Source organism: Taeniopygia guttata, chromosome 32 (genome assembly GCF_048771995.1).
Source record: "Taeniopygia guttata chromosome 32, bTaeGut7.mat, whole genome shotgun sequence".
NCBI lineage: Eukaryota > Metazoa > Chordata > Aves > Passeriformes > Estrildidae > Taeniopygia > Taeniopygia guttata.
Genome location: NC_133057.1, coordinates 2,351,120 through 2,364,673, shown reverse-complemented (window position 1 = coordinate 2,364,673; position 13,554 = coordinate 2,351,120). Strand labels below are relative to the sequence as shown.

General features: G+C 42.3%; 1 protein-coding gene across 10 annotated transcripts in view; it reads right to left on the bottom strand.

Moving 5' to 3' along the window:
- Nucleotides 1-7,522: 7,522 nt before the first annotated feature.
- SYCP1 (synaptonemal complex protein 1) overlaps nucleotides 7,523-13,554 on the bottom strand; it is a 22,357-nt gene continuing 16,325 nt past the window's right edge. For 9 of the 10 annotated variants that reach the window (XM_030261744.4, XM_041712315.2, XM_030261745.4 and 6 more), the window contains 6 exons: nucleotides 12,878-12,970; nucleotides 10,419-10,493; nucleotides 10,105-10,164; nucleotides 8,748-8,894; nucleotides 8,367-8,453; nucleotides 7,523-8,281 (listed from right to left, as the gene is read on the bottom strand). In XM_030261744.4, coding sequence (XP_030117604.4) covers nucleotides 8,138-8,281; nucleotides 8,367-8,453; nucleotides 8,748-8,894; nucleotides 10,105-10,164; nucleotides 10,419-10,493; nucleotides 12,878-12,970 — 606 coding nt within the window. In that variant the 3' untranslated portion in view covers nucleotides 7,523-8,137. The remainder of the gene's footprint in view (nucleotides 8,282-8,366; nucleotides 8,454-8,747; nucleotides 8,895-10,104; nucleotides 10,165-10,418; nucleotides 10,494-12,877; nucleotides 12,971-13,554) is intronic. The other variant, XM_041712312.2, reaches the window with a different exon arrangement.

The window sequence follows — 13,554 nt, the reverse complement described above, 5'->3', positions numbered from 1 at the left end:
CCACATTTTCCACCATCCCCAAGCTAATTGACTGACTGAAAGAATGAATGGGATGTTGAAGGAACGGTTGAGAAAGTTTACCAGTCCTAAAACTTTGCAACAGTGGTGTTCACACCCTACTAAAGCAGTTTTTTTGTTAAACAACCAGAATACTCATAACCAAACACACAAGTATCAAGTCACTTCCAGTACAAAACATTGTGAGGATTGAGGTTCTTCCTGATGATGTCTCCCCCAAAATATTAGCTATGGGGTAATGGAATTGTTTGCATGAATGAATTGTGGTGGAACCACAGCCTGTTAGTCTAGGTATGAAAATCCATGTAATAACACCTGAGAACGAGTATGGTTCTGTACTCCAGCTTCTCCCCTTATGTGACACCCTTTCTTAATAACAGATTCTTGAGTTCTTGTATTTCAGGTATCTTGGACAAGTGCCTGGGTCTTATCTGGGGGGAACAGTGTTGGAGCTCTGTTACTGAACCCACTATCAAATTGAAGTTCAGTCTGAAAGGGCACAAACCAAACACCTTCAATCTCTGTGGGCCATCATCTCATCTCATCTCATCCCATCTCAAGGTACCAGGCCTGGAGTAATTTCAGCTGAAGGAGTTGGAGTGACCAGTATCCATATCACTGGAAGGAGATGACACTCCTGTTTCCCTTCCTTATCACAGGCTGGCTCATGGTGCTTTGTAGACCTCTATGACATGCACGTACTCTGGATATATTTCTGCAGGATTGCTATGCATGTACTTGTCTGTAGTAATTTCCATCCTTTTTCTTCTCCACACAGCAAATACAAAGCACTTGGGGTGTGCCTTCACCTCAGGTTGAAATTGGATGTCAAAGGTAATTGTTGCCTGGAATGTGGAAGTAACTGCACTGTACCTGGGAACCTCACCAGGGCAGCTGCTGACCAGCTGTCGGAATCTGTGGGTATTGGTGATTCAGAGATTGTAGAAAGTCTCTGTCTTTCTGCCCCGTTGCCAAAGAAGAAGCCATAATTTGTCTGTGCTGGTTTCAAGGTTGTTTATTCTGTTTATCTCTAACATGTTCTGCTGCCCTGCCGCAGCTCTGTCCTGCAGGGCAGCGTGTGGGGCTCTGCCCTCAGTGGGATGTTACAAACATTATATACCAGAAACTACCTGTGCTGGATTTACAATAACGTGCCAATATCTGTCATCTACGTTGGACAGTGTGTCCCCAGCCTGAACCAACAGAAAAATGCCAACACCACAGTGAAACATGGAGGGCATGAAGAAGGAGGAAAAGGACAAGACACACCCAATTCCTCCATCTTGTCCCCTCTGAACCCCTAATCTAGAATCCTAAAATTTTACTTTTGCATCCGTGTCACACTTAATTATTACTCTTATCAAACACTCAAAGCTTGTAACTCATCCTGTAAGATTGAAAACTCCTCTCCATGGACAGAGATCACAGCCAGTGTCTCTCGGGGCTCTGTTCAGGGGGTTCCTGACCCCTGCCAGGGTCCCAGACCTGCCAGGGCAGCCAGAGGGAAGCCCTGGGTTCCCACAACCAGCCACCTCCTGTCTCACCACCACAGACGCTGTTCTGAGCGTGATGGCCTGTGCTGTCTCAAAATGACCCTGAGCCAGCTGCACTGAGAGGAACATTTGACATGAACAGGACTTCATCCATCGTCTGAGACAACTTATGGGTGGTGGCTTCGCAACTGAACAGTTTAATTGCCTGACAGGAAGACTGAGACATTTACTTGAGAACATTGTACATTTATTCCTTTTTGCCTGTAGGCTTCACTAAGTGCCTCTGCAAGTCACCCTGTCCCACACTTCAGGCTCCAGCATCAGTGGGCTCTTGAGCAAGGGGATGGAATATTGGGAGGAAAGGGGTAAAAGAATGAAGCAGGATAATGGCAAGGTGAATCGTAGATTGCTCAAGTGACCTGCACTTAGGAATGCTAAGGCTGGAGAACCTTAGTGTGGGAAAATAAAATGTATTTTACCTACTTCTGTTTGTCCTCTGTTTTGAGAAGTAGAATTTCTGTGTAGAGATAGCAAGTGTTATCAGAGACTTGGAGGCACTTTTCACAGACATGCTTGAGCTCCCTGTTATGGGAGAGACCATAAAAAGCACAGAGAGGAGATCACAACATTATATTTTCTCTCTCCTGTTCAGCTGAGAAGTGCAGTGACAGAGTAGCTTTGGTGGGGACTTGGAACCAGCCAGGGCCAAATCACAAGAGGGACCCTGTGACACTGCAGTGCCTTGTGGTGACAAGGGGCCATGATGACACTGTGGGGACACCTGGAACCAACCCTGTGACACTGTGGGGCCTTATGGAAAAAGAGGGCAATTATGACACTCTGAGGGCACATAGAACCAAGGGGACCCCATTACACTGCAACAAGTAATTCTTGTAAAACTGAGGGGCCTCATGCACAAGGGCCTTTGTGACTCTGTGGGGGTATATGGAGCCAAGGGGCAATTGTGACACTGCAGGATGTCATGAAACAAAGGGCTCTGTGGGGCTTCTTGGTGCCCAGGGACCATTGTGACACTGTAAGACCGTGTTGAACCAAAGGGCCATTGGCCTTTGTAACTGAAATGGCCATTGTAAAAATGGGGCTGAGGAACCCCTGTGACACTGCAGGGCCTCATGGAACCAAGTGGGCACAGTGACACTGTGGGCACTCATAGTGCACAATTTCTTGTGATAGTTGTGTGCATCTACAGGGAGGCAAACCAGGGGAGCGTAAACCTGTTGATCCCAAATGCACCCATCTTCATATGAGCATGTCCCTGCTGAGAGCAGTGCTGTATGTTCCCTCTGCTCTCCAGGGTGCTTCCATCCTTTGATGACGATTAATCTGGTAGCTGACATCGCTGGGCCCCCATGGCCCCCATGACCCCAGCACCCAATTCTCACTCGCACCAAAAGGTCTCACCAGCAGCAGGCACTTGCTCCTCAGAGCACACAAACACACACAGCGAAACTGGGAATACACGGGAGCCAACACTGAAGAAGCTTGGATAAGACAGGGCAGACTCTGGTGATCAGGTACCAGGATCACTGAGCAGCCCCTTTTCACCATACAGTCCGAGAGAATGATTTGTGTTGGAAGAGATCTGCTCTCATCTGACCCCCCCTGCAATGAGCAGGCACATCTTTCACCAGATCAGGTTACTCAGAGCCCTGTCCCACCTGACCTTCACTGTTTATGGGAACGGGACATCCACCAACACCTTGGGAACTTGTTAACACAGCAGTTATCAATCACACTTGTTACCACAGCAACTATCAACTTAGGACTCCTTCCTAAGTGTGGTGCCACAGCAAGCAGGGCTTGAAATAGTTGTGATGCTCAGTTGCCATGGAAACCAGCACTAGGACCCCCACCGTTGCTATGGGCTTGTGCCATGGAATTCTGGAGCTGTGATGTTACCATGACAAGCATCAGCCAAATGCTGTTGCCCAGCCTGGTTGCTATGGCAACCATCGGGGGAGTTGCTATGGCAGTTGCCATGACAACCTACCCAGAGACCACCCCCATGGCTGCAATTTCCATGGCAACCATCAATAAACCAATTCCCAAGGACTTTGTAAGACACTTGCACGAATCATTTGCCATGGAAACTATCCCACAATGCTATTGAAAGGTAAGTGCCATTGATGCCTCAGGATTTAGCTTTTATAATTTTCAGATTCTGTTCTGCTTTAGTGTGTGGGTCTGGGCTTCATATTAGGGGATAGTAAGCTCTCTTCACAGGGTAGGGAGACAAAACAATTCCTTCTCCAGCTGGGGACTGTCCAAGATTAAAGCACCAAGATGTTTCCTATTACCATCCGAGTAGCAGTTGCCTCTGGGCAGTTTTCCTTGTCTCCTGTTCATAGGCCCATCAATGTCTTGCCACCTGACTCAGAGATAACACTCTCCAGGAGCCAGTTTGGTTTAACAGGTGATTAAGGACACACCTTGTGGCTCAGAATAACATCAGCCCATTGTGAGATGCTCTGCCCAGGGGGAGGAGCTAGGCATTCCCACCTGGATAAATCTGGGCATTTCTAGACAGGCAACCTTTACACAGGTTTCCGAGAAGACACAGCAACCACATCTGCCATTCCAAGAGGACTGCAGCCACTCCAATTTGGACTGCTACCAGAACTCTGGCCAAAGGGGTGTCAGGTTGTAGTCTGACTTTGTCAGTGGTCTTCCTTTTGTATCATTGCATGTATTTTTGTCTTTTTTTTTCCTTTTCCCAATAAATTGTATTTCTGACTTGGAGTCTCTCACTGGCTTTGCTTTCAAATCAGAACAGGGACCCAAGGACAGCTGATCCAGATCTCAGGCCCAAGAGCATCAACAATGTAGGCTGAAGAGAGAAAACAAGGATAGGACTTCATGGGCTAAAGTTGTAATTGGACAATTAGCTCCAATATGCTAATGGACCAAAACTTATAAAAATGTGAGACCCCATGACCTGTTGTCCATTTTGTGGCTATTTTGGGTTTTGTTGCCCAAAGTGGATCCATTGAGGCCTCTTAATAAATACTTTATTCTTTAGCTCCATCCAGTCTCTGTTCTAGGTCAGCCTTCAGAAGACATCAGTTTTTGGTGACCCAGAAGGCACACAAGGCATCTGGGAAACCCCTGGAGCAGAGCCAGAGGAATGTTCAGCTCTTGCCCTCGTTCCCCTCACTCCCCTCACTCCTGTGGCACTACCCGGGGCTCAGCTGCAGTCCAGAGGGTATCGGAGCCCAGGAACCTTTGGACCTGACAGAGACGTGTGTGCGGATAAAGGGGTATTCTGTTTAGCACCTAAGTTAGGTGGGAAGGGGTGTTTTGTGCTCTAGAATCCAGGTGGGGTATGGTGTTCCTCTCTCCTGCTGGTAGTAAGGGCAGATGATCTCTGAGAAGTGGGGTTAGATTGCAGTCCTGTGGTGCAAGAGGTAAGCTCCTGTGCTGCAAATCTGAGGGCCAGGGTTTGAATCTTGTATCTTCTTTCTCTCACTCTCTCTCCCTGATTCTTTCAATTTCTACGCATAACAGTTAAAATACGGGATGTATATTCTCCTGTGAGTGTTGTAGTAATAACATCCCAAGAGACAGTCCCTCAAGATTAATACTGAGAAACCAGGAGACCTTACCAGGAGGAAGTCAGGGGAGACGTTGTTTCTCAAATCCAAACTTACCAGACTCTCCGAAAAGATCTGGCCAATACATGAACTAGAGAACAATCAGACATGGCCTGAGTTTGGTAGTTTGGGTAAGAGACTAAAATCAAGTTTAGTTTCTCATATACACAAGGGTGAATACTTAGGGTGCTTAGGTGAGCTAGAGTATGCAAGGCTTTTTATGGTGTTAGCATGTCAGCAGAGCCCAGCAGCAAGCCACCACCAACCAGAACAAAACTCCATTGCTACAGATGGCTGCCAGGATTCCTTATTGTCAGGGCTGGGTGCACAGCACTGACAGTCTTGGCCCTGTGTTGCATCCCAAGACACTGAGGCAGGGATGCCTTGGGAGGAGACACCCCTTTAGGTCAGAGAGACAAGATGCTCCCCACAGTTCCTTGCCGTTATATGTTGATGACCCAAGTCACACCATCCTTGCTCTCCTCCCTAGTTCTAGAATGTTCCCCACTCCCGCTTTCCTATTAGTTCCCATTCCCTGCAGCTCCTCCCCTGAATCCCAGTTGGTTGTGGCTCTCTTGTCCCACTTTTGCACTGCTCTCATTCCCTCAACCCACTGGCCCTCAGACCCAAAGCTCCACCTCCCTTGTACCACATAAAACCCTGGTGTTGCAGCATTTTTGAGAGAAAGAGGACATGAATTATGAAATTTGAGCTACTCCAGTCTAGGCCTCAAATTGAGGCCTGGTGAGGCCTTCAAGCCTCTGACGCAGTTAGAAATTCAGAGCTTGTGGCGCAGATAGAAATAGTATTAAGGTGTGACGGGGACCACTGGGCTGTTTGGGTGTGAATTAGTATAGGTTTTATAGTGTAAGGTGTAGGCCGTTTTAAGGAAAAGGTAAACAATGTTAGCCTACCAATCAGAGTGTCTTTGTTTTTGTAAACTATGTGGAAGCTTATATAAACTACCACCTTATCTTGAATAAAGGGAGAACGCTTGATTAACCACATTGGTTTAGACCTGCGTTTGTCTTGTCCAGCTTCCCGTTTTTCTGAGATTCCCTGGCTTTTCCCTGGAGCCTCCTTTGTTCTTGGTTCTTTGTCCCTGGACCCCTTCAGTTTCCTGGACCACTGGAACTCCAAACAAGGAACCCTCTCACCTGTTTATTCCATGACCTGCACTCACCATCGTGTGTGCCTGGTGCTCCCCAAGCCGTCCCTTTTCTCGAGGAGACGCTCTGGGGAAGGTGGTGCTCTTGGCAGTGCCTGGTGCTGGGGATGGGCACTGAGGTCTGGTTTGGGCTGGGGGGATTTAACTCCCTTCCCAGGGGCTTCTCTGGCTTGGATTTGGGCTGGAAACAGAGGGAAGATTCCAGGAGGCTTTTGTTCCTGCCCAGAGCCAAGGCCTTTCCTGTTCCTCATCCTGCCCTGCCAGTGAGGGGTTGGGGGTGCAGCAGAAAGGGGGAGAGACACAACTGGGACAGGTGACCCTGACTTGACCCCAGGGGACCCAGACCATGTGGAAGAAGAATCAGTCTGGAAAGAGGGGGCAGAAGCAGAAAGGGGGGGGATGCTGGCAGCATGGCATTTTTGTCCTCAGGTCACCATTGCTTGGGGTGGAGCCCTGCTCACCTGGGGACAGACGAACACCCACCTGCCTGTGGGAAGCAGGGAATGAATTCCTTGTTTTGCTTCCTTGCACAGCTTTTCCTTCCCCCATAGACCTGTCTGTGTCTGAGCCCAGGAGTTTGGTCTCTTTCACTTTCTGGATTCTCCCCCATCAGGTGCTTCAGCAAGGGGGATGAGGCCAGAGAAAGAGACACCCAGAGATGTAGCTGTGCACTGTTGCCACTGCCACAAGTAGGGGGACCCTCAGTCCATTTATGGAATCAGGCACAGAAACCTAGAAAACACCAAGGTTCTAACTGATTAGTTACTGTTTGAGTCTAGAAGTAGGCAGTACAGAGTTCAAATTTTCACTTTCAAATGTTCATGGGGAAAGCACAGTATATCCTTCCAGATCTCTGCACAATATTTGTTAGCTACATACAATAACAAATCTCATTTACATCGCTGCTGAACAGCTCAACACAAGGAACCCAAACTACTGGCCAATCCATAAGACTATACAAAAAGAATGCAACAAATTTGTTTTGCTTCCCACTTCAGCTGAATTTGGGATTCTCGATTTTTCATTATAATTTAAGATGTACTTGTAGTTTTCTTGTTATGTCTAGACTCTGAAGTAGGGTTTGTCATTGTTGTGAAACCAAGATTAATCAAGGATCAATACAGAAATAGATGTTCTAATCTTTCCTTACACTTCTGCTGGTCCCTAGGAAGGCTGGTGGGTGATTTCTGTCTGTGTTCAAATATTTAAAGCAACAACATCTAGTTCCACACTTTGTATTTCAGATAAACAATTTAATGGTATCTTATCACTGTTTTCACAATCTTATAACATGCATATTTTACTCCTTATGAAGCTGAAACCTTTTGAAATACAAGTAATTCTACTGAAATTTTAAAAGTTTCGAAACCATTTCAACATACTGAAAACAAAACAGTCTCAAAAGACAGGTCTAACAGCCATTAAAATGCAGGAAAAAGCAAGAGGACTTCAGGTAAAAGTCCATACATTTAACAGCCACAATTCTTCCAGTAAGTATTTATGTGTTAAGAAAAACAGAGTAAATTTAAAGGAACAGAACTTTAAAACCAGGATTTCTAATGCCAGAAACAGCTTTGAAACAACTTTCTATGTAGTTATATTTATTTCAAAATTTAAAATTGGCTAATTTGTGTCTCAACATTTTGAAGCACAAGGGAGGAAGGTGGAAAATGCTCTGCAGGGGGAGGGAGTTATAGATCTATAAAGTTTATATGTGTAAAGGAATGAACATAGTATTAAACGCATTGAGTATGACAGAAAAATGTAACAAAGTACTAACTCTAAGACAAAAACAACCCTGTGGTGGCACCAGTAAGCAATGCCAGGGCACTGGGTATTTCTGCATTTTAAGCAAATAACTTTACAACATCTTTAATTTTTCTTTTCCTGTCCATTTTGGAAACCGCAGTCCACCCCGCCTCGCGTATTCTCCTCATGGTTCTGAGTTTCAGGGCAGAGCCTGGAGAGTTCACATTGGATGGAGCTGGTGTCTAGGAAGGAAAATAAAGCCATCCATTTGTTTCTGTAAACAATCTGATTAACTATTCGGTTTAATCTTATGAAAGGCTAACATACCTTTTTTGGTGCTGTGGAATGTAACTGTGAAGCTTGTGGATAATAGTCGTACAATTTTTTAAACATTTCTTCTTCCGAGACTATGCTCTAATAAATTAAGAAGTTACTTAGTCACACTATATTAAAATATACTTTTTCTTTCCCCCGATATTAAACTATGATTAAAAAAAAAAGTTAAGATGTGATTATGAGGCATAACAATGCAATAAAAAGAATGCTAATTATGTACATACAACTACAGTTCCAGAAAGAAGAATAAAGTAAAAATATAGACATAAATATTGGCTTGAATGTGGAAGCCCAAACTCTTTATCTTCATTCTTAGACACAACAGTGAGCACAAAGGACTCTTCAGCACATGATTTGTCCTCTGACTCTTACCAGGAGGTCAGTGTGCTCAGAGCTGTCTGACTCAGTATCCAGCTGGAGAAGCACTTTCTGCTTTTTCCTTGTGCTCTGCTCTGAAGGTAGATTTGTGCTTCTTCCACTTTGCATTTTATCTATTGGAGGAGTCTTTATAATATATGTCTGGGAAAGAAAATTTTTATATTTTTAGATTATATTTTATGGGGTAAGTAAAGAATCTAAACCCAAACTCATGACCCAGTTTACAGTCTGAGTGCCCAAGAAGACACTGAGAGATGTGGTTGGAACTATTTTCTATCCATCCAAACATGAAGCAAAGACCCAAACAAAGTGGGGTGGGATGGAAATATAACTTTTTTTGGTCGCCAAATGAGGAGAATTAACAGGAAGCTATGGAAGAGCTGAGTTCCATGGCACATTGTCTTTAAGTTCTTCATGCTTAGCTGCAGAAATCAGGTTTTTCTGAACTGTAGCCACTACATGTCGACTATATCAAACATCTAAGAAAATGGAAACCAACAAAACTGCAGGAAAAGGCTTTCAGAGAAATATTGATAGCTATATAAAGACTGGTGTTCTTTAAAATAGTCTTTTCACTAGAAGTTAAACTGAGAAGCATTGCAATGGTCCAGTGCAGTCCTTTTTTAGAAAGATAAATCAAAATGGTGCTGAATTCCATTGTTCCAATATAAAAACCACAAGTGAACTCCTGACAGGGAAGAAAGGTAAGTTCTGCAGTCAGGACTATTTTCATAATTTTTACAGCTATATAAGCTTTTTTCTCTTCCACAGAGAAAAAGTGCCTTTACAAATGGACACTTTTAAGACTAAGTAAAACAATTCTAGAGACACAAAGCAACAACTGAGCAAGAAGAATTACACACTGGGAGCCCTTCCAGAAACTGCTGTCTGATATCTCCATGGAATGGTATGACCCTTTAAAATACCTTCTTATCCCAGGGAAAAAAAAAAAGCCAAACATCTACAAAGAAGTAAGAAATACAGGCAGAAAAATGCAACAAGAAAAATTCACTGTTAGGAGTTACAAAATTTCAATGTTGGACTGCCCAAGGGGCTTCCTGTGCAGGTACCAAAGGAGACTGGTTTTTTTTTTTTTTCACCATGTTGACTTCCATAGGAATATAATTTGGAGACTTTCTATTTTTGACATTAATAGATTCACTGTATAGATCTAAACAAGGTTTAGGAGTCTCAGGAACATAAATTTGTATTTTCTATAATTTAAAAAGTTTTAAGTTAAAAGCATTCCAGTGTCTTTTGCTGAATGTAAATAAATTATCATGGTACTTCAATTGATTCTACACATATAAATACTACCAAATTCTAAAACCAATTAAAAAGCTAAAGTTACCTTGTGTTTCTTTTCACTTTCAGGAATCATATTGCGAGAGTGCTCTTTTACAAGTTTCTCCTAAAAAAAGTTATGTGATAGGAAGTAAATATTTATTTGAATTTAGTTGTTAAAAATCGTTTTGGTGTGATTACAGAACACAGTCTATAATCACAGATTTACAAAGTTCACACAAATATATGACCAGATTTAGTACAACCTCAGCATTCAAAAGTCATTGTTTTTCTATTCAGTTTCATTTTTTATATAACTTCTACAGCACAAGCCCAGGCCACACCTCTCACCCACACTGCTCTGTTAGTAAAAAACTCCACCTTTTCTTCTCTTTCTGCTTTCAGTTGTTCCTTAAGGGATGACAATTCACTGTTCAAACGTGAGAGCTCATTTTCCTAAAAACAATTAAATAAAGGGTTAACTATGCATAACCCAGAAAAAAAAGAAAACAGTCCAAAGTGAGACAGTAATTAACAGGGATACTCATTAAATACAAAAGATAATTCTATTTGCTTTTCAACCCTATACTTGAAGCTTTGCTTTAACTTGTTTTAAAAAAAACTGAAAATAAACAGGTATTTGATCAGAAGTGTTCAAGGTAATACCTTAAAACACTTGGGAGAACAGGGGTGTAAGGGCACAATCTAACTATTTAAAACAAAAGTTTCCTATTCAAAGTGAAGTCAGAACATGGCACACTATCTGGAAGAGCAGACGGAAGCACACTGCTCCTCCAAATTATTTTTAGAAACATTTGGAGTTTTTAGTGCCCAGAATAAGATCTGTAAGAAAATAAAAGAAAACAAATAAGTGATTTTTACTGTTCAGTCCCACTAAAGCAGACAGTTAACCTCTCCCGAAATATTCAACAGGAAGAAGTAAAATATGGCATTTATAATTATATTACACCTCAAGGTGTGATGGTTTAACACAGCTTGGCTATCAGAGGAGGCAGAGGAAGCCACAGAAGCAGCTTCTGAGAGAGAAAGCTGTTTGTAAAAAATGCCTATTATATGATTGGCTCTTCACAAATGTTAAAATGAATCCTGTATGTTTTATGTTGGAAAGTTAAGCTGTATGAATCTCTTTTAAGCAGTGTGGTAAATACAGTTTTTAGGCTATAGCATAATATTAAAATAGAAACTATGTGATGTAAGATACTTTTTGTAACTAGCTCAAGGAATGGATAAGATAATCAATATATATCTCTTCACAGAGATAAAAGCAACAAGACACCAAGATACCAAGAAAAGAATTATTGCCTCCTTATGGGAACACTCAGACTTCAAGGAGCCAAGAAAATTGATTTACAAGATGAGGGGGGGAAGTTAAAATTAAACAGTAACACCCTGGTTTGTAAAGGAATGTTTGAATTATGTATGAGATATATGAATATGCAACAAGCTATTGCTTTTAAGGGGCAATCCTTTGTTAGCAAGGTGTGCTTTGTGGCAGAGTGCAAGGCACCCAGGTGTCTGTAATTCTTTGCTTTTTATTGTTTCTTGTTATCCTAATTTTTATTACTATTTTCATTACTATTAAACTTCTAAAATTTTAATACAAGTGAATGGTGTTTTTCACATGTTTGAAGCTTCTACTATGTCCAACAGAGCCAACTGCTGAAGGCTCTGACAACGGCCCAATTTAAAAAGTTGGTAAAACCTCTGCAATGACATATTTAAAGAGGATAAAAACTGCATGCATGTTTTCTTCTTCTTCCAAGGGGTGGAGAGGTGCCATAGCTGGGGCATGCTGAGCAAGTCCCCAGTACAGAGCCCAGGGGAGATCAACCTTTCAACAGTGCAAAGCCCTGCAAGAACTTTTCAGCTGACAGAACTTAAGAACAAATGAGCCTGCAGACAACAATCTTCTCCCGAATCAGAGAAAAGGCAAAAGTGAAGACATGTGAAAAGAACGTGGAGTCAATAAATTCAGTGAGGGGAAGGAAGGAAAATAAGTGCTCCAAACGTCAGAGCTGAGATTCTTTTGTAAGCTGTAGTGAGGACTATAATACAACAAACTGTCTCCTTTTAATTCACAAAGCACATGGGGAATGCAGAGATCCACTCACAGCCCATGAGAAAAGCTGCTCCTGCTGGAGGGAGTGGATGCTAAAAAGCTGCAGTCTAGCGGGAAATTCAAACAAAGAGAGAAGATAAGAGAATCAGGACCCCTGCTTTCAACCTAGAACAGCTCCTCCTGTAAAGACTACACCCCATGAACTAATAACCCATGCAAAACAGTTGTGGACAGCTTCCCTGCGAGAGGGACTCACGTTGCAGCAGATTGGGTTGGTTCTGCTACTAGTAAAAATCAAAACCACACCGGAAAAGTTCACAGAGAGCTGTCTCTGGTGGGAAAGATCCAACAGCACAGCAAGAAAAGCAAACTCTAAGCAAACTGAAAAAAGATTTTTAGAAGTCACAAAGATCACATGTTTTGTCTCTCTGTGCTGTCGGTGGGCAAGAGGGAGGGACTGGGAAAAAAGGTGTATTAAAGGTTTATTTTAATTCTCATTACTCACTTTAAATTCTATTAATAATAAATTTTCTTTATACTACTTAAGTCTGAACCTCTTTTACCCTTGAAGTGTTTTTCTTCTAATCCTTATCTCAACTCAGGAGCCCTTGAATTTTTCTTTCCCCTCCTCTGTTCAACTATAGCAGAGAAAAATTAGTGAATATTCTTTTGTGTGCCTGGCACTTAGCCAGTATAAAACCACTACACAGGGACATCAACCCCTTCATTGAATTATTCAACATTGGCCAGTACTCCTTACCAGTGCTCTTTCTGATGATAACTGCTTTTGCTGTTTCATTTTATATACTTTTAACTCCGCATCTTTTTCTTCGACCATTTTATCATACTCGTTCTGTATTAAAAAAAAACAAACCAACAACAAACTCAAAACATGTCACTAAATGTTACAATTATAGAGCTATCCAGTCTTAAAACAGCCATCATTTTCTCAAAGCAGGCTCTTAAGATCCACAAAGTACCACGAACAAACACTGATGCTTCTGCAGAAACTGTAAAACAGAAAATGCACGATGCAAGTATGATTTTGTGGACTGGCAGAGAGTGCTTTATTTCTATGCAACAATATGTGTTCAGCACCTAAGACCCAGTTGTGCTATCTTTATTAATGATATCTGCTAAAGATATTGCAAAAGAGAGTAATAGAAATGTAAATTAAAATGTGTCAAGCTAAACTGCTGACAGTCACTAAGTAATCTCCTCAGAGAAAGAGGCCAAACCAATACTGAAAAATACTGCATTCAGATGGTATCAAAGGAACCCTGAATTTTAAAAAAATCTAAAAATCCCAGAAGTTCAGATAAATTGAATTTATCTGTCCATAGGAATATTTTCAAAATCTTCAAATGAATTTGATTTTAGATGATGCAATGTCAAGCATGTGTTCATCTTCTTTTTCCCAGATTCAGGCCTTTTTCT